The sequence below is a fragment of the Terrapene carolina genome, unplaced genomic scaffold (assembly GCF_002925995.2).
Source record: "Terrapene carolina triunguis isolate 2854851 unplaced genomic scaffold, T_m_triunguis-2.0 Scaffold93, whole genome shotgun sequence".
In the NCBI taxonomy this organism is placed as follows: domain Eukaryota; kingdom Metazoa; phylum Chordata; order Testudines; family Emydidae; genus Terrapene; species Terrapene triunguis.
In genome coordinates, this window is record NW_020664444.1 from 8,565,937 (window position 1) to 8,583,908 (window position 17,972).

Sequence of the window (17,972 nt, forward strand, 5' to 3'; positions counted from 1 at the left end):
GCCTTGCGTGTCCTTTACTAAACTTCTTGGGCTGTTCGGTCACCTGCAACATCCGCCCCTGTGAAATAAACCAGCTGGTGGTGTGTACCGTGTGCTTTCCCCAGTAGTATGCATCTGAGTTTGTCTGTAGTTATGGCTAACGTTGACCATTGTGTGGTCTTTAAAATAACCAAACACTTGTAACCACAGCTTTGTGATGGGGAAGGCTTCTTAGTGCAAATTCTGATCTGGAAAAATACTTAAATCTGAGCCACTTACTGGCTGTTGATGGCGGTATAATAACAAATGTATCTGGGAAAATAGGAATAACTAGGACACCTCTATTACTGTAACAGTACAGGTTACCTGGTGTAAGAAAGTAGGCTTGCACATATTCAGTCTCTTCACAGCTACCCCTTAAGTCAGTGCTTTCAACATCATGGACTCTCTTGCATCCCTCTCCAGCTTTGAATGTGCTTAAACTAAAGAGAGACTGAGGCAGAAGCTACAGTATCAAGTAATGGCTACAAAAACCTCTTGGGACATGTCTGGGTTCTTGTCACAAGCAGATCTGTGCTTGGTGACAAATGTAACGTCAATAGCCTAGTGTTAGTCACTGGGGTTTTTGTTAGTATTCTAAGTGACTCAGGTCTGGCTAACTGCCAGGATAGCCCATGCTGCAGAGCATGAGCCTTAAATGGTCCTTCCTGTCCAGAAAACAAATTTGTGCCCAAATGTTGATGCAGTAGAGTGTATGTGCTGGGGACAAAGCTGTTTGGAGCACTAGACTTTGGACACTGGAACATGTATGTTCACAGCCCATACCTGTGCTAGGTGCAGCCTCTCCCTTTAGACCAAGTTAAACCCTGTAAGTGGAGCTTGCCGGCTAGTTGCAGTGAAACTAACTAATCACTGAAACTTAATCTGTTCTGTCTCAAATCCTATCTGCAGCTGAAGCTTTGAACTCGCTCAACAAACAGCTGAAAAGATGCCTACCACAAACGAGCAAGATGAGAGGATGAAAAAGTTTAAAAATAAAGGCAAAGATACAGCTGTAAGTATGGAGGTCCCCAACCAATCAGTGTCCTGACCAAATTGGTGTGTGTGCATGATTCCTCCCAAGGTGTTTTCCCTTCTGGCACAGAAATTGAAAATGTTGACTGTAAGTGGTCTAAACAGTATCTTTCAGAATATGATAAAGCATATAACATGAGATTTAGGCTTGGCCTACACCAGAGGTTCTCAACCTGTGGGCCGCTTGTGGCCTGCTAAGCATGCAGCTGTGGCCCATGTGACATCCTCAGGGCCATACAGGTAGTATATATATTGTGTGGCTGTAGCCCATATAAACCAGAGAGCTACATATGTGGCCCACAATAGTAAATAGGCTGAGAACTATTGATCTATACTGTGAACTTAAGTCAATATAACTACGTTGCTTCATGTCCCTGAGTGATGTAGTTATACCAAACAAATCCGTGGTATAGACCGCTTCTTGAGAAGATGGGTTACTTAGGCAGACAGGAGAAACCCATCTCCTGTCAGCATAGGTGGCATCTTCACTAAGCACTACAGTGGCACAACTGCACCACTACAGCTGCAGTGCTCTACGTGTAGACAAGCCTTAATACAGCAGGAAGAAAACATGCCTTGAGCTTGAAAGAACAAGATCTAGCTTTAAACCGCAAAAGAGAAACTAAAACTTGGTAAGAAATCACTGGGGCAGAAAGCTGGCTCTCGACACTTGTAAAAGGCAGAGATTTTGCTTTTCAGGTCTGTCAAACTGAAGCTTAATGGTATCTGTCATAATTTTGTGCAGCTACAAACACTTGAAGCTAGCACTAAAATTGTGTCTTGCATGGCTTGGGGTGTTTTGTTTGAGTTTTACGCGGCCCTCAAAACAAAATTACAAAATTATCTGCATGGGGATCAAGACTTGGAAAAGATTACATATAATATAGAATTTGAGAGATGGATCTGGGTTTTATTCAGTTGGAACAGTGTTCTCTAGCACTTCCTCTGTGGTCCTCTTGTACAGAAACTGAGGAAAACCCTTTAAAAAGTAGGAAAAAATGCAAACGGACAGAGGATTTGGGGGCAGGTTTCATAACTGATGCAACTTTCTCCAGCTGGCGACATCTCAAGTTGACAAACCTTTAAAAGTCCTGCCGAGTTTTAAAATAAAAACATCCTGGGGTAAGGAAAATATTTGTAGGGGCTTGCGTAAACTTGAAAGCTATCTTAGATTAACCTGAATTGCTTTAGGATAAACTGCCTTGCATACACATGTTTAATTACAACATCCCATTCTGCTTTAATTAATCCATTTTGGCTGCAGATAGACTCTCTAATTTGGAAGGAGTTGCCCTGGAATAAGGTTGGTCTGAATGCATCCTCATTTTGAATTAGCTATTCTGCGTCTGGCAGTCCTCCCACTGCTATCCCACACTGCATTAGTGCCCACCTGGGTGGGCCTGTCAGTTTACCTCTGTGTGCCCTACTGGTCCTGGGTCATCTTGACCAGATGTCATTGCCCTGATAAATGCTGGTGTGCAGCCAGGTGTGCCCTCCTTTGGAGAGCTCTCACACAGTCACATACAAATTATAGCAGCCATGCCCCCTGTGGGATGACAGGAGAGGAATCATGGGCATTGGTTTGACCAAGTCCTCAAATTCCAGTGGCTTCCAGTAGGTGTTCCCCCATACAGTGAGGGGAAAAATCCCAGAACTCATGAGCCTGGTGGTGGATCACCGTACCAGGGGATGTCTGCCCAGAATGCTCTGCACTTACCTTGAGAAAGTGCAGTGATGCACGGCCTCTGATTCAAAAGGGAAGTGAGTTACAGCAGTATAACAAAGCAGTCTGGACCCACTGCTTTGGGAATAGTTATATTTGATTGATTGAGACAAAGACAATCTGAAATAACACTCAAGTGGAGCCAAACGCTTGTACATGGCTGCAGTGAAGCGTTCTCTTAGAGGATAACTGTTCTCTGGTGCACCTACAAATCTGACACTGATCACAAAACAGTCTGACTACACTGGTGTCAGGAATGCCCTAAAGGGGGGACTGACAGGGAGGATGGCTTTATCAAAACGTATGGATAGGAAGTGCCAGTGTAAACAGAGTTGTGACAGCCTTGAGAGGGGAAACATCAGAACAAGTCCTCTTAAGACTGTCTGGAGTTTCCTAGTGAAATGAAAATAACATCTATGCCAATAAATTAGCTATTTCTAACATGTCTAAACGAAGCTGCCCTTCCCCTTTAGCATGTGTAAGGATGCAAGCCAAAAGCTGTCCTTCATAAATAATGACAGGGGCAGATTTCTGATAGTGATCTGGATTGCTTGGTAAACTGGGCGCAAGCAAACAATATCTTTAATATAGCTAAATATATACATCTAGGAGCAAAGAATGTAGGCTGTATTTACAGAATGGGGGAGTTGATCCTGGGAAGCAGTGACTCTGAAAAAGATTTGAGGGTTGTGGTGGATTATCAGCTGAACATGAGCTCCCAGGACCATGCTGTCACCAAAATGGCTAATGTGATTCTTGGGTACATAAACAGCAGAATTGCATGTAGGAGTAAGATTATTTTACCTCTGGCACTGGAATACTAGCTCCACTTCTGGTGCCAACAATTCAAGATGGATGTTGATAAATTGGAGAGGGCTCCGAGAAGAGCCATGAGAACAACTAAATGATTAGAAAACCTGCCTTATAGTTGACTCAAGGTGCTCAGTCTCTTTAGTTTAACAAAGAGAAAGTTATGGGGTGATTTGATTAGTACCTACATGGGGAACCAAGATTTAATAATGGGCTCTTCAAGCTACCAGAGAGGTGTAACATGATCCAATGGCTGGAAGTTAAAGTTAGACAAATTCAGACTGGAAATAGTGTAAATTTAACAGTGAGGGTAATTAACCACTGGAACAAATTACCATGGATATGGATGTATTCCCCATCGCTGGTGACTGGATCTTTTTTCTAAAAGATATGTGCTCCAGGAACTATTTTGAAGTTCTATGTCCTGGCTTATAAATAAGCCTTGCAGAATTCACTTTTTATTTCTTTTATGATTGACCAAGAATATTGCTGTTTGGTTTTAAGCATTTAACGTTAAACATTCAGTTTCAAGAAATCATCGGGGGCTGTCAGACAATTATTTAATGACAAGTTTTGAGCTTCAGAAAGCTTTAAGCACAAATTGTCTGCATCACATGTCAAAATATACAAAGTAAATATTCTTAAAATCAAACTAGAATTTCTCAAATAGCGCACTTCTTTCTTGGCCTGTCTAATTTTCAGTTGCTGATTTTTTTTTTTTCACTGGTTTGTGTGTGGATGGTGAAATTTACATTTTTGTCTGTAAATGTCCTCTTTCCAAGCTTAATTATACAGGAGGTCAGACTAGATGAACACAGTGGACCCTTCTGGCCTTGTAATCTGTGAATCTGATGGCTTACCTTAATGTCTCTAGGATCGCACTAAAGCATTTACCAGAGGAATATCATCTACTCTCCTAGTCATCAGAGCAGTTGTAAAGGTAGCATCCTGTCCAATGGCAGATCATTACAAGATGCCCATTTTTTGGTCTTGCAGCATAACTCAAAACTTGCCACAATCCCCTACCCCCAATAATGGTTGGCACCTACAATCTCTCATGTGCAAGACTTTGTCACAATATTTGTGAAGCTACAAAGCTTAAATAAGTCAAACAGGAAATCTGAGCAGAACACTTGAAGGCTAAACTTGGGATAGAAGTCAGATCACTTCCTAGAGAAATAATGTGTGCAGTGCTATGAAACATCCATCTTCAGAGCTGATACTCACAAAACCGCTTGTAACATATGGCACTCTTCCTTCATAGGCGATGAGACGCCAGAGGATGGAGGTTAATGTAGAACTTCGAAAGGCCAAGAAAGATGAACAGATCCTAAAACGAAGGAACATTTCTTTCTCTTCCATGGGAGAGAGTCTTTCTCCAGAACAAGAGAAAAAGAATGCAGTGAGTACAGTGCACTGCTGTGCAAAAACCATGCTAGCTGCTAGACTCTATGGCCAGGCTAACTTGTGTAGTGACATAGTTGCTAGCCACTCTGTGAGCTGCTCAGATGTTGCAGTGAACACTAACAAGTCTATTTAAGTGACTTGGTTCTACAGGAAGACTATCCAAAATAAACTAGAAAGGGGATGTCTTAAAACTTCTTCCAATGGTGTATGTTAGACTTCCTGTTAGAAGATAGAACTGGCAAGAACCCAAGCTGGCTACTTGAGCAGTGAATGCAATGTGATAGCTGATAGTCTGGCTACCCTGGAACATTCTCAACAAACTTTCAGAACTTGCGGCCTTATTCCTGCCTGGCACAAGGGATCCCTTACATCTGAGGTTTTCATGGACTTTCTTCCTCTGCCTCATCCTGAAACTGCATTGCATAAAGGATGAATATTGTTTAGACATGCAGTGGTGGCAGATTGGGCCTAGGCTTCTAGTTGACTACAAAGATGAATTCTGAGTCTTGGCTTACCTTGTCTGACTCTGAATCTCCTTTCTCCATGACAGACTGCTCAGCTCTCCTTGGAGGAAATAGTTCAAGCTGTGAATGGGAACAATCCTGAGCTTCATCTGAAGGCTACTCAGACAGCCAGGTATGTTGTAACAGTTCTTTCTGTGCAATAGAATACAAATATTGATGTAGTGCCCAGATGTGCTACAGACCTGTTCCCTGCTCAAGAGTTTTACTGCAGACCTAATTGAAGGACTAGAGAGGCTGGATTGTCCAGTGGTTAGGGTATTGGCATAGGACTAGACATGTGTTGAAGTCCCTACTTCACCAGACTTCCTGTCTGACCTTGGGCAAGTTGCTTTGTCTCTGCCTCAGTTTCCCACCTGTAAAATGGGGATAATAGTACTTCACAACACAATTGTGAGCAAGAGAAGAAATCAGATTGAGGCATTCAAATACTGCAGCAATGGGGGGGGGGAGGGGGGAGCATGAAAGTACCCGGAACAATGGAAGGGAAAAGGGCAAGGGTACAAAAGCCAGAATCCAAAACGTGAGGCAACTCAAACATTAGCCTGTGTAGAAGTAGGGGTGCTTCCTTGCTAACTCATGGGTGGGGAAAGGGATGTTTCCTGTCCTGTCAGTGATTGGGGGTGGGGGGGGAAGAAACCAACCAATGTCTGAAGCTCAGGTTAGAACAGTTTAAGAACAGACTTTAATGTCTGAGGGGACAAGCACTGTGAAGGAACACAGCTGGTTAAGTGTCTCCTCTCCTCGACAGGGTTAGGCCTGTTTGAGGTGCAACTCTTCCTTCAGGCCACATGCAGCCTCCCACCTTGGCCTTCAGAGGGCGGGGGGGTTGCTGTGGCTACCACCACTCATTGAAGGCTCCTCCTGGCTTCTTTTGCTGACACCCTTGTCTAGGAAGTTGAATCTGACATGTCTGCCAGAATGACTAGGACACCTCTATACTGCAGTTAAAAACCTGTGGCTGGCCTGGGCTTGCAGGGCTCGGGCTAAGGGGCTGTTATTAATTGCCGTGTAGATGTTCACAGGAGCCTGAAGTGGGAGGGTCCCAAAGGTCAGGCTGCAGCCCAAGCCTGAACGTCTGCACCACAGTTAAACAGCCCCTTAGCCAGAGCCCCGCAAACTGGCATGAACCAACTGTGGGGGTTTTTAATTGCTGTGTAGATGTACCTCAAGAGCCTTCCTAACGGTCCTGTGGTGGTTATGATGGGCAGTGCAGTAACCTCGCTCCTCTGGAGACTGATTCAAATGCATTTGCTTCACAAGTGACAAACTTGGCCTCTACTGGGCCCAGCTTGTGCACATAACTAAAACAACTTGAAAACTAGATGTGACTGACCCCTTCAAGGAAGAAGGCCAGTCTTCCAGGTGCATGGCAGAGCTGACCTGCAATTGGCTCTTGAGTGTCCCAGGCAAAATATCAACAAGCTGTAGGTAGTCAAAGTAGCAGACTGTACCAGAAAACAAGTCTTCTAAAGGACCCCCCCACCCCAAAAAAGCAGTAATCTCAAAACAGGGAAGAGGAGGTATTACTGCTCTTGTTAACATGCTTTCTCTGGTTGCCACTGCTCTGAGCCATAGGCAAACAATGATATTGCTGCCACCGTGACCTCCTGAAGACCCGTGTGACTACAGTTTTTGTAGAAGACTAACTCTTGAATACACAATAACTACTGTAGGATTTGCCTAAACTAGATGCTGAATTCAGTTTTCCTATAGTGAGAGCTACAGAGCTTGTCTACTTGCTGTGTAAAACACTCCAGGGTCCATCTCGCTATAGTTCAGATTCATATAGGATTGTGGTTCATCATTATTTCCCACTGACTGAGTGAAAAGGGAGAACTTACCCTGAGATGCCATTTCCTGTCTGTCCCCCACAGGAGGATGCTGTCCCGGCAGAGGAACCCACCTCTCAATCAGATTATTGAAGCAGGGATTATTCCCAAACTGGTGGAATTCTTGAGCCGTAACGATAACGTTACCTTGCAGTTCGAAGCCGCGTGGGCCCTGACTAACATTGCTTCTGGAACATCTGACCAGACAAGAGCCGTTGTGGAGGCAGGTGCTGTCCCAGCCTTCGTAGCCCTCTTGTCTTCTCCACACATGCATATCAGTGAACAGTCTGTGTGGGCACTGGGTAACATAGCAGGTAAGAGGCACTCTCTAGCTTTCACAAAATGGTGACCTGTGCAAGGGCTCTCCTTTGGAATGCCTCCAGATTTTTGCCTTGTGATCACTGTTGCCTTGGCAATAATCTCATGCCCTCTAGCCTTAATGAGAACTAGATATCTAGACTTCTCAAAATAAGATAAAGCCTGGGGTATAAGGACCAATAAATCCATCTACTTAACCTTGTGGTATAGGCAAACCCAGCCAGCATCTGTGTGCTGAAGAACAACCCTTACTGAGACCTTAAATTCTTGTTATGAAGGCAGAGTACTCAGTCTTTATTCTCTTCCCACCCCCACCCCCCATCTGCCTCATCTAACACGCCTTTCTTGCCAAAGAGTATGGTTTTGATTTTCTCAAAATTCAGTTTGCATGAGGGGAAAACTGTCTGGCCACTCAATCCTCACCAATTGAAAACAAACAATACTTTATGGCTCTAGTTTGCCTACCAAAAATAAACCACCTCATCACCTACTGGTGGCTGCAAGTGTAGACACTACTTGTTGTAATTCTGTTCTTTAACACATCAGGAAGTAGTCTGGCTGCTAGATAAGACAACTGTAAACAAACCATTCTGCTCTTCTCCATACAGGTGATGGCCCCATGTACAGAGACTCCCTTATCCACAACAATGTGATTCCTCCTCTGTTGGCCCTGGTGTCGCCTTCTACTCCTGTAAATATTCCAACTCCTTGAATTAGTAGCTGTTAATCACTTGACTAATTGCTGAACTGTGACTACTAATCACTTGTAACAAAGCCAAATGTTAACCCATTTGTGTAAAGGTGGGATGGGCTCTGCTCTTGGGATAAAACAGTTGGAGGGGCTGGAAGAAAAGGATATCTTGTCCTGTATATAGTTAATGGTTTGTGATTGGCTAATTGGAAACCCACTGGATACAAACTAACAAAGATGACCGCTTTCACCTGTCCATGCTGATTTGGCTGTCTAATGGTGGCAAATGTGCAGATGTAGCAAGCTGGTCCCCCTGCACCTAGATCTAAGGAACCTTTCCACTCTGGGTCTCATCCTCTTTTAAACTTTTCCACTTGTCTAGTGCTCAGTAGCAAACAACTGTCAGAACTAGATAAAGTGGTAAGATGCTGAATTGTCACTCCCAAAAGGATGGAGGACGTGGGGGGAGGGAGAGGACAAGAAGCAGTAGTGTGACCAGACAGCAAATATGAAAAATCAGGACGGGGGTGGGGGTAATAGGAGCCTTCTGGGTAGAGGAGGGGCAATTTAGGGCAGTGTTAAGCAATGTCCTTCCCTTAGATCAGTGGTTCTCAAACTTTTGTATTGGTGATGCCTTTCACATTGCAAGCATCTGTGTGTGCAGCATCCCCATACAAATTAAACACTTTTTTTATATTTAACACTACTATAAATGCTGCAGATGAAACAGCTCGCAACCCCCCACATAATAACTTTGCAACCCCCTGAAGGGTCATGACCCCCAGTTTGAGAAGCCCTGCCTTAGATGCTCCTAGTTCTTTCTGTATTTTTCTGTCTCTTGCTGCTGCATTCCTAGATGTACTCACATACTCCTCCCAGGGAACAGCATGGACAGATTAGTTGTGTATTGAAAACATAATATGGTAGATGCAACTCTTTCTGAAGGACAGCAACATCTGGGTTCACAAAGTCTGTGCGTCCCTCCCACTGTGATGAATATGGTCTGCACAGCACTAGCTATTCATAGCCTCCATGCACAGTACGTTAGATCAGCCCATGCTGAAAAACCAACCACTCCAGATCCGAACTCTGTAGGGGATTACTCCATAATCTTGGTCCCAAAGGTCCAGCAAATGCTTGCCTTGGAAACAGGCATTTAACTTGTAACATGCCAAACAGCTCTAGTTTAAAAATCTCACTTACTGTTTTAGTATCTGTTTGTCATGCCACCAGGTATTTTGTTTGAGAGACTTCTCACCAGGTAGCAATTTATCATGGGGGAAGGAGACTGCCTTCTTACTCCTACCTCATCTCAGATGGGGGCACCCTATTAACTCACCTCCCATCTTATCCTTTCTCTCCCCCTCCCCCCACCTCAAACTTCACGGAAAGTTGCCACTCTTTGCAGGATTCCCCTACACTGACTCTTTGCTGTTCCCCTCTAACTCATGAGGAAATGCTATTAAATGGGGCAAATGCACCACTTCTAGAGTGCTTCCTTTCCCTGGCCTTAACTTTGCAGATTCTCAGTCTTGTATGAGAACATCCTCCCTTGTGTTTCAGGTTGGGTTCCTGCGAAATATAACATGGACGCTGTCAAACCTCTGCAGGAACAAGAACCCTTACCCACCCCTTGAGGCAGTGAGACAGATCCTGCCAGTGCTCATTCGCCTACTGAAACATGAAGATAAGGACATCCTCTCTGACACTTGCTGGGCTGTATCCTACCTGACTGATGGGTCCAATGATCGCATCCATGTGGTGGTGGAGACTGGGATTCTCCCGAGGCTGGTGGAACTCATGGCCAGTCCAGAATTAAGTGTTGTGGTAGGTAAAACACATGGGCTATGGCAAGAAATACTCATTCTTTCATGAACCTCACTCCTCCACAAAGGCACAATTCAGTGCTACAAAGGGAAACCTAAAAAGCAAGACTCCTCCCTTCTAGGACTGGAATTGGAAGCATGCTGGAGCTGGGAGGGAAACAAAGGTATCCTTGTCCACCATAATAGGCTTGTCCTGCTCCCTAGATTGCAGAGGTAGCTCTGCTGCTGATCCAGCACCCTGGTCTTGCTGGCTTATGGTTGCATGACCTAAAGATTTAACAAGCCAACTTCCTCTGAAAGTGGGACTTGTCTTAAAAGTAGGACACCAGAGTTGTGCACTAGTTAGGTTATGGCTGCAGGGGCCAGCAGCATGAATGAACTTTTCTACTGGTCAGTAAGGGAAAGACCAATGTTGGGGGGAAACACTTGTTAGACTAGTTCTGCTTCTTGGGTGACTAAGTCTGGGGGCCCTGCCAAAGACTGTCTCCTCATCTCGCTCGTTCAGGGAGTGAATCATTTCTCTCTACCTAGACCCCTGCTCTACGTGCTATTGGGAATGTAGTCACTGGGACGGATGAGCAGACCCAGATGGCCATCGATGCAGGTGTGTTGACCGTCCTGCCACAGCTCTTGCAACACCCAAAGCCAACTATACAGAAGGAGGCAGCATGGACTCTCAGTAACATTGCAGCAGGACCTTGCCATCAGATCCAGCAACTCATCACCTGTGGGCTGCTACTTCCCTTGGTGGAGCTGCTGGATAAGGTACGGGAGAAGCAGTGTGCGTGATGTGTGGCACTGGGATTACCGCTACTGCAAAAGCAGTGAGTTGTTAAAAGCTCCATGCTTCCCACTTCTAGTCTGAGACTTTGTTTGTACTAGGAGGAACGGCACATGCTACTACTCCTCTTGAGGTACTCTGGCTTGTTTCATGTGCCTTAGAACTGCAAGGGAGCTGCACACTTTTCTTGCACGCCCCTCATAGAAGCATGCAGGTACTCTTTCCCTATGACCAACCTCTTCCATACAGACATCACAAGTGTCAGATGACTTGTGCCTGGTGATAGTTGTGGGTGGGGAGACAGAGGGCAGCTGGCTTAAGCAGTGTTACTGACCATGCTCAGTAAAAGCCAAGCAGCCAATGGGGGTGGGGGGGAAGCAGCATGACCCTATATGCCCCCATGTGTCACCTCTACAAAGCTTTGCTTAATTCTTGAATTAAGCAGACTCCTGAGACTACAGAGTGCTTAAGCAAACGGCGCATCAAGGAAACTGTCTAGTCCTTTTCCACTTGTTACATTTTATAGATATAGGTGAATAGATCTCCAAGTTCTAACATGCATCTCTCTTGCAGGGAGAATTTAAAGCTCAGAAAGAGGCCGTGTGGGCAGTAGCCAACTTCACAACAGGAGGCACTGTACAGCAAGTGGTGGAACTTGTCCAGTATGGGGTCCTTAAACCTCTGCTCAATCTGCTCTCTGCCAGAGATGGCAAAACCATCCTGGTCATCCTTGATACAATTTCAAATCTCTTCCTGGTAAGACCTTCACTTCCAGTGGTGGTCTTGCTTTTTTGTAAGTGGTGGTGGTTTTTCCTTTGGGGGGCCTCAAACTTGTATGCACTAGGGTCACACTTGCCTGTGCACATGGATCACCAGTATTGGCCCTACCCTTGGGATAGGCTGTAGGCAGTAGAAGGCAAGTGTTGCCCCAAAATGACTACTAAATACCAAAAACTTGAGCCAACTTAGATAAAGTTAAAAGCAGTGCTAAGAGAAACGAAGCTTGGATTTCTGCTTGCAGCTCTCTCTTCCTTAAGAGGATGAAACAAGCTAGTATGACACTACAACCATGTCCTGTGTAAATATTGGCCCCCTCTGGAAACAACTCCTATTGACGTGCTGTGTAACAGCACAGAAGTAAAGAGTTCTTGAAAACCTAAATCTTAATATTTAAATAAAAGCACTGAGGTTAACCACTTAAGATCAACAACTGGTCCCAGAGGCTTGTAACTAAATCCCTTGGAGCCAAGTACTTATTGTGTGGTTTAATTTTGTAAATACCTGAGCTTCAGGCCTCATTCTTGTAGCACTGCAGGATCCAACTGGAGAGCTTGTAGCTCACAAACGGCATACCTGCATGCAGGCTTTGACTCTACAACACTTCGGTGTGCAGGAGTGGGGATTCAATGGATAGTCCCAGAACAAGGTGCCATCTGATGGAGTTAAATTATTTTTTCAGTATGTCAAGAAGGCACCTATGGCAGCTGGTGCTATCTAATCTCCTTGCTCCTTCTCCCAATCTCCACAGGCAGCTGAGAAGCTGGAAGAGACAGAAAAGCTGTGCTTTCTAGTGGAAGAACTTGGTGGCCTGGAGAAAATTGAAGCACTGCAAACCCATAATAATACCATGGTTTATCAAGCTGCCTTAGGTCTCATAGAGAGATACTTCGCTAGTGAGGTATGTGGACTGTCTCAACTACTTCCAAGTGGTAGCATGGGGAGAACAGTTATCACATGTGATCTCTGAATAGTATCTTCTGCCAGGTCTCTCCATCCAGGCTTTCAGAAACCTGAAACAATCTTGAGTTTCTGCAGTTTATTAGCCTCAGACTGTGCCATCATTCAGTTCACAGGTATCAGTTACTAATCTGGACACCAGAAGGTCAAGACTTAAGTTAGGTTGAGTTGATGCCCAACAAAGTCAACCAAATCCTATCTTGCTGCTGGAGTTCCTTTTTGGCTATCTCCAAATGACAGCTGTTGGAATGATTCAAGGATTTATATGAACTGCAAATGTAAATAGGCTTGACTTATTTAAAGCTTAGCTAATTTGTTGGCATGAATGGAAGACTAGACTAAACATCCTACTCTAATTGAGCACTCTTGTCAAGCTGCTAGCTCTATAGATGGAAGATCAAATCCTGTTAATTCACAACAAATCTCCCTCTATCAAAGGTTAAGTTTAGAACACTGGCCTTGTGCAGTAACTCTAAAGTTATGGTTACTGTTGCATTTGGGGAGGGGAAAATGAGACAGGGCACTTAGGGGCACATCAGGTGCTAGACAGGGCTATGTGACTTACTATAACTGCAGTTGCAGCACTTGTGCACGCACAGAGCGTAGCTGTGCTGCTAAAGTATCTGAAATGTGTTCATAATATCATTAGGCTTAAGAGCAAACACTCATCAAGATGAATTGGGGCACCTTTAAATGACAAGCTTTTTGAGCAGGGCTTCTCATACTAGTCTGTATGGTACCCAAGCACAGTGGGACCAGACCCTACCTAAAATCTATAGGTGCTATATTGGTAGGATGTTCATATCCCAAATTCTAAGGTCTAGAAACTATTGTTAAAATCCTGCAGTGTGTTTCCTTTTAAAATCCTGTCCCTTGTAGGGAAGCCTCATGTGTTCTGAGTAGCTGACCCAAACCTTGAAGGATTTGGGGGCACAGGAAGAAGGCAAAGACTGAGATCCCTTACAAAGAAACGGTCAGGCTGTAACAGCAGTGATCAGAACTTGAGTAAACACTGACTCTACTGCAATGCTTCTGAGACACTTGACCTGTAGCTGTGACTGTCAGCCCATCGACACAATCAATACAGGAGGCCTAGGCTATCCCTGCTTTGTGCAGTACTAGAGGGGTTGGAACAGCATCTGAACTAGTCCCCAGTTGTCTTGGCACTGCCAGTGAGATGACTGATCTAAGCATTCCATTGCTATAAGAAATTAGTCACTTAGTCAAGTCCAAATGGCCAGTCTCCACTGCATGAAACACCCTTCGCTAACTGCCCCTGATATGTCCACACTGCAGCTGGAAGCAAGCTCAGGCAGCAGCTTGACCTCACAGGCCCATCCAACCTCTTGGATCGAAGCTAGGATGGCAAGCTGCAATCGCTATTTTTGATGTACTAGATGGAGTGAAGCCAGTGTGAGTGTCTGACTACTCAGGCTGGGAGGTTTGCTCCGTGCTGCAGCTTAGACCTCCTCTGAGTACTTCCCAGATTTTAGAAGAGCAACAAGAGGGCAGAAACTTGGGCCTCAGCAATCCCAATGAACTGCTACTGCCACTATTGTTCACCTGATGAGTATCTGTCTTTCTCTAGGAGAATCCAAACCTGCAGCCAGAATCTGACCAAGAAAGACAAACCTTCAACTTCTCAGCAGAGAAACCGGATTTCTACAACTTCTAAAGATGAAGCACCACAAAACACTGAGCTGGTGGGTGGAGGTGTCTTCCTGTCTGGCTGCCAAGCCCTTCAAGAGGAACAAAGGCATTGTTTTTTTTGTATTTCTGAAATCTGACAATAAATCACTTTCTGGATTTGTACTACATGCTTCTGAAGCCAAATCTCTGCTGTGAATGTCTTCAGTAGTGTTTGAGATATTAGGACAGACCCTGTTGGAGTCCACAGAACTGTTTTTCAGGCAAGGGGTATGGATGGACAATTCAGTCCACCTAGTTCACAAAGCAAAATAAAAGCTTTCCTAAGTCTTACTCAGAAGACTTTGTAAGATAACATCCTGCTGCTTAGAGCATTGGAATAAAGCAAACTTTTATCTGGCCACATGTGGTGAAATTTTCAAGTAAGCTTGGATGTGACTGAAACCTTCTTAGCTCTACAATAAGCTATTTAAAGAGCTTCCATCTCATAGGCAAAAAACCACCTGACCCCAACAGAAGGGAACTAAGGGCACTCTTTCCTGGTTGACCTAAGCATCTGCTAAAGAGGATTCGTACTTTCTAAAACTGGCCTCAGTTGCTGATGGCCCAAAATGAGGCCTGAACAAGTAAAGCTGTTGAGTTAGATGTCACTACTTGTAGTAGTGGCAAAACTGGCTGTTGTAGGCAAGCTGTGGCTTGCTCCAGTAGCCCAAAAATCAAGCATGAGCCCTCGTTTACTGTTGGAGTTTTCTGCTAACTTGCCAATGGCAGCTGTTTTGAGCCATGTTAATGGAAGGTACATTTCCCTGGGAGGATCAGGAGGAACTAGCTCTTCCATGTCCTCATTGCAGGCTGAGCATGCAGTGTTCAGGCGAGGGTGAGGAGATAATCCACTCCACTGCACATAGCTTTAAAACTGGTTCCATGAGTCAGTCTAACTTGTACCTGTACCATAAAGATAATTAGCTTGATTAAAGCACAAGTGTGTACCAAGGCTGCTTTTCACAGGTCTCTCTGCACAGCAATTACACATTTCATTATGTGCAGCCTGAAGGCATTACCTATTTCACTGAGATGTATCTTCTCTTAGACAACCATGAACTTCGTAATTTCTGTTTTGCTAGTCTGAGGAGCAGCTGCATGCAAGAACGGGCCCCTTGACTGTATAAAGTGACACTGGCTTAGGAGGAAGCCATAGTTCTTGAACTGATACTCTGCTCAGAGCAGGAGCTGCATGATCAGGGTTCCCAGCTCTGGGGGGGGGGGCTAGAACAGTTAAGATCTCTGCCCTAATTCTCACCTTGAATTAAACATTGCATTGGGCTTGGCTACACTTGCAAGTTAGAGCACATTAAAGCAGCCCTAGGTGCCTTAACTCCTGACCTGTCCACACTGGCAAGGCACTTAGAGCACTTGGACTCTGCAGCTGGAGCACTCCTGGTAATCCACCTCCATGAGAAGCATAAGGCTTGCTGCACCTTGGCTGAAAGGCCCAGGTGTCAGTGTGAACAAGGTGTTGCATTACTATGCTGTGATTGGCCTCTGGAAACATCCCATAATCCTCTTAAGTCAAGTGGCCACTCTTGTCATTGTTTTGAACTTGGCTGTAGGAATGTGGCTATCCCCTTTCAAAGCTCCATTTCTGACAGCTGGCATGCTTATCTGCTCTGGGACAAAGCAACCATTACTGTGGAATGCTGCTTGCTGTGAGAGAAGGGGGGGGGGGGCCCTGCTGCTGTCTGAACTTACACGCCAGCATACTGACACACTCAGCACCCCAAAAACCAACTCTCTCTCTCCCCCACATACACACAACATATGCCTTGTCACCCCCTGCATTTGAAAAGCATGTTGCAGCCACTTGCATGCTACCACAATGCACTGTTCTTTGTGGCATTGCAAGAGCTGCTAATGTGGCCACCCCAGTGGGCTTCCAGCTGAGTGTGTAAACACACAGCAGCGTTTTCCCTACTGCGGTCTCCGAAGGCTGGTTTAACTCCCAATGCTCTACATCTGCACGTGTAGCCATGCCCCTTGTTATAGCATCCAACTTCTGAAGCCCTTGTTCTCATAGTAATGTCACAGTGTAGAGGTCTGATCAATCTCTAAACCAGTGGTACCCAAAAAGTGGCCTAGGAGTCACCTGCTGGCTAGTAACAGGATAGCTTTTAATGCTGAGGGGAATAAAACTATATTTAATACTAATCTAGGCAGCAACTGTAACTGCTGCAACATTGTGTAGACTACTTCTGGCTGGCAAATAGATGGATAAAGCAGTCCACAAGACTATTTAAGATCTGGCCCACCTCTCTGAAGTCTATTTCAAACAGGTCCTCATCTTCAAGGATGAACTTCAGCATTCCCACCCCCTCAATGCTTTCACCCAGCACTAGGAGCTGCAGTTAGTGGTACAGGAGATACTCTCAACGGTTTGAGGGTGAGTGATCTCTCAGTGCTTCACAGAAGGTAAACCAGGGAAGGAGCAAGTCTCTAACTAGAAGACTGCACTGTTCATAGCACACTAATGGACTTTGCCCTTCAAACCTCTTCATAAGAACAGCCCCCAACACCCCACTTCAGGAGTTAATAGCAGAAACCATAAACAGTCCTAGCTATTGACTTGGTCTTCAAGTAATAGGTGCCTGATGCTTTGACACTTCAGCTCCCTGTTATTTATTTCCCATGAAGTAGATTCTGCCCCAGACCATGAGGTTGTGGCGGTGGTGATGGAAAAGGGAGGGGCTGTGCAGAGAGCATCCGAACCTTGCTGTTTGCAGACACTTCCTGTGTCTGTAATTACTTGACTGTACAAAAAGCTGCCTGTGGTGTCCAAATGAAAAATACATCACAGCTCCTTCCTCCTACGCTTTTTCTCCTAATTAACAACTCTTGCCTAAAGACCCTCTCACGGAACAGATCTAGGCAAGAATCTGCCTATTCATTCCTACATGCAGTATCCAGTCTCCTGTAGAAAGCAATCTTGGTTTGGGTGGCACAGCAGCTAGGCTTGAGCAATGCTAACCTCTAGCTAACTCATTTGACTATAGCCCCAGGTAGTTATAAATGAAATCCTTGCTAGTTGAAAGCCATCTAGCCCATGTGCAATATGAGGCTGCCTCGGTCCTGGTGCAGAGGGTTTGCCACAGCCTTCTCCAGCTACTACAACAATGAGGGCAACGGGGCAAGGATGATGTGGCAGTTGGACATGATGCTGCAACCTCAGTTGGAGCTCTTGCTTCCATCTTAGAACGGTGAGCAGTTGCCAGGGGAGCTTGCACTGCCCCATCTAACTCAAGGGACATTTAAGTATTGCAGAAAACACCAAAACCAGAAACTTCCCTAGCAGAACTGGAATATGCTGGAGGGCAGGTGAACATCGGTGATGAATTTGCTTGAGGGAGCTCTACACATGCAATTGAGACTGCAACACAGATGGGCATGTGTGATAGGTCTAGTTACCTTTTGCCATCCTATGAAAAAATAAATTAGGCCTTGGATTATTCACTATCTGCTGGCCAATCACAAGCAGCAGTGACAGACACTTGAATGGCATGTGGGACGGTTCAGCCGGCTGTGATGATCATGAGATGAGAAAGAGGTATAGTTGTAACTACAGAATAAAAGCT

At 45.1% G+C, this 17,972-nt stretch overlaps 1 protein-coding gene across 1 annotated transcript; it reads left to right on the forward strand.

The window, feature by feature from the left end:
- Nucleotides 1–967: 967 nt before the first annotated feature.
- On the forward strand, nucleotides 968–14,393 carry KPNA7 (karyopherin subunit alpha 7). The gene is made up of 10 exons (XM_024205258.2): nucleotides 968–1,033; nucleotides 4,851–4,988; nucleotides 5,544–5,629; nucleotides 7,392–7,660; nucleotides 8,273–8,355; nucleotides 9,919–10,182; nucleotides 10,713–10,946; nucleotides 11,536–11,718; nucleotides 12,491–12,640; nucleotides 14,288–14,393. The coding sequence occupies exons 1-10, from the start codon at nucleotides 968–970 to the stop codon at nucleotides 14,372–14,374; spliced, it is 1,560 nt and encodes a 519-aa protein (XP_024061026.1). The 3' UTR covers nucleotides 14,375–14,393.
- The last annotated feature ends 3,579 nt before the right edge of the window (nucleotides 14,394–17,972 follow it).

Coding starts and splice junctions, on each gene's coding strand:
- KPNA7 (XM_024205258.2), top strand. CDS start 968: ATGCCTACCACAAACGAGCAAGATGAGAGGATGAAAAAGTTTAAAAAT. Junction 5,630..7,391: donor AAGGCTACTCAGACAGCCAG/GTATGTTGTAAC, acceptor TGTCCCCCACAG/GAGGATGCTGTCCCGGCAGA. Junction 8,356..9,918: donor TGGTGTCGCCTTCTACTCCT/GTAAATATTCCA, acceptor CTTGTGTTTCAG/GTTGGGTTCCTGCGAAATAT.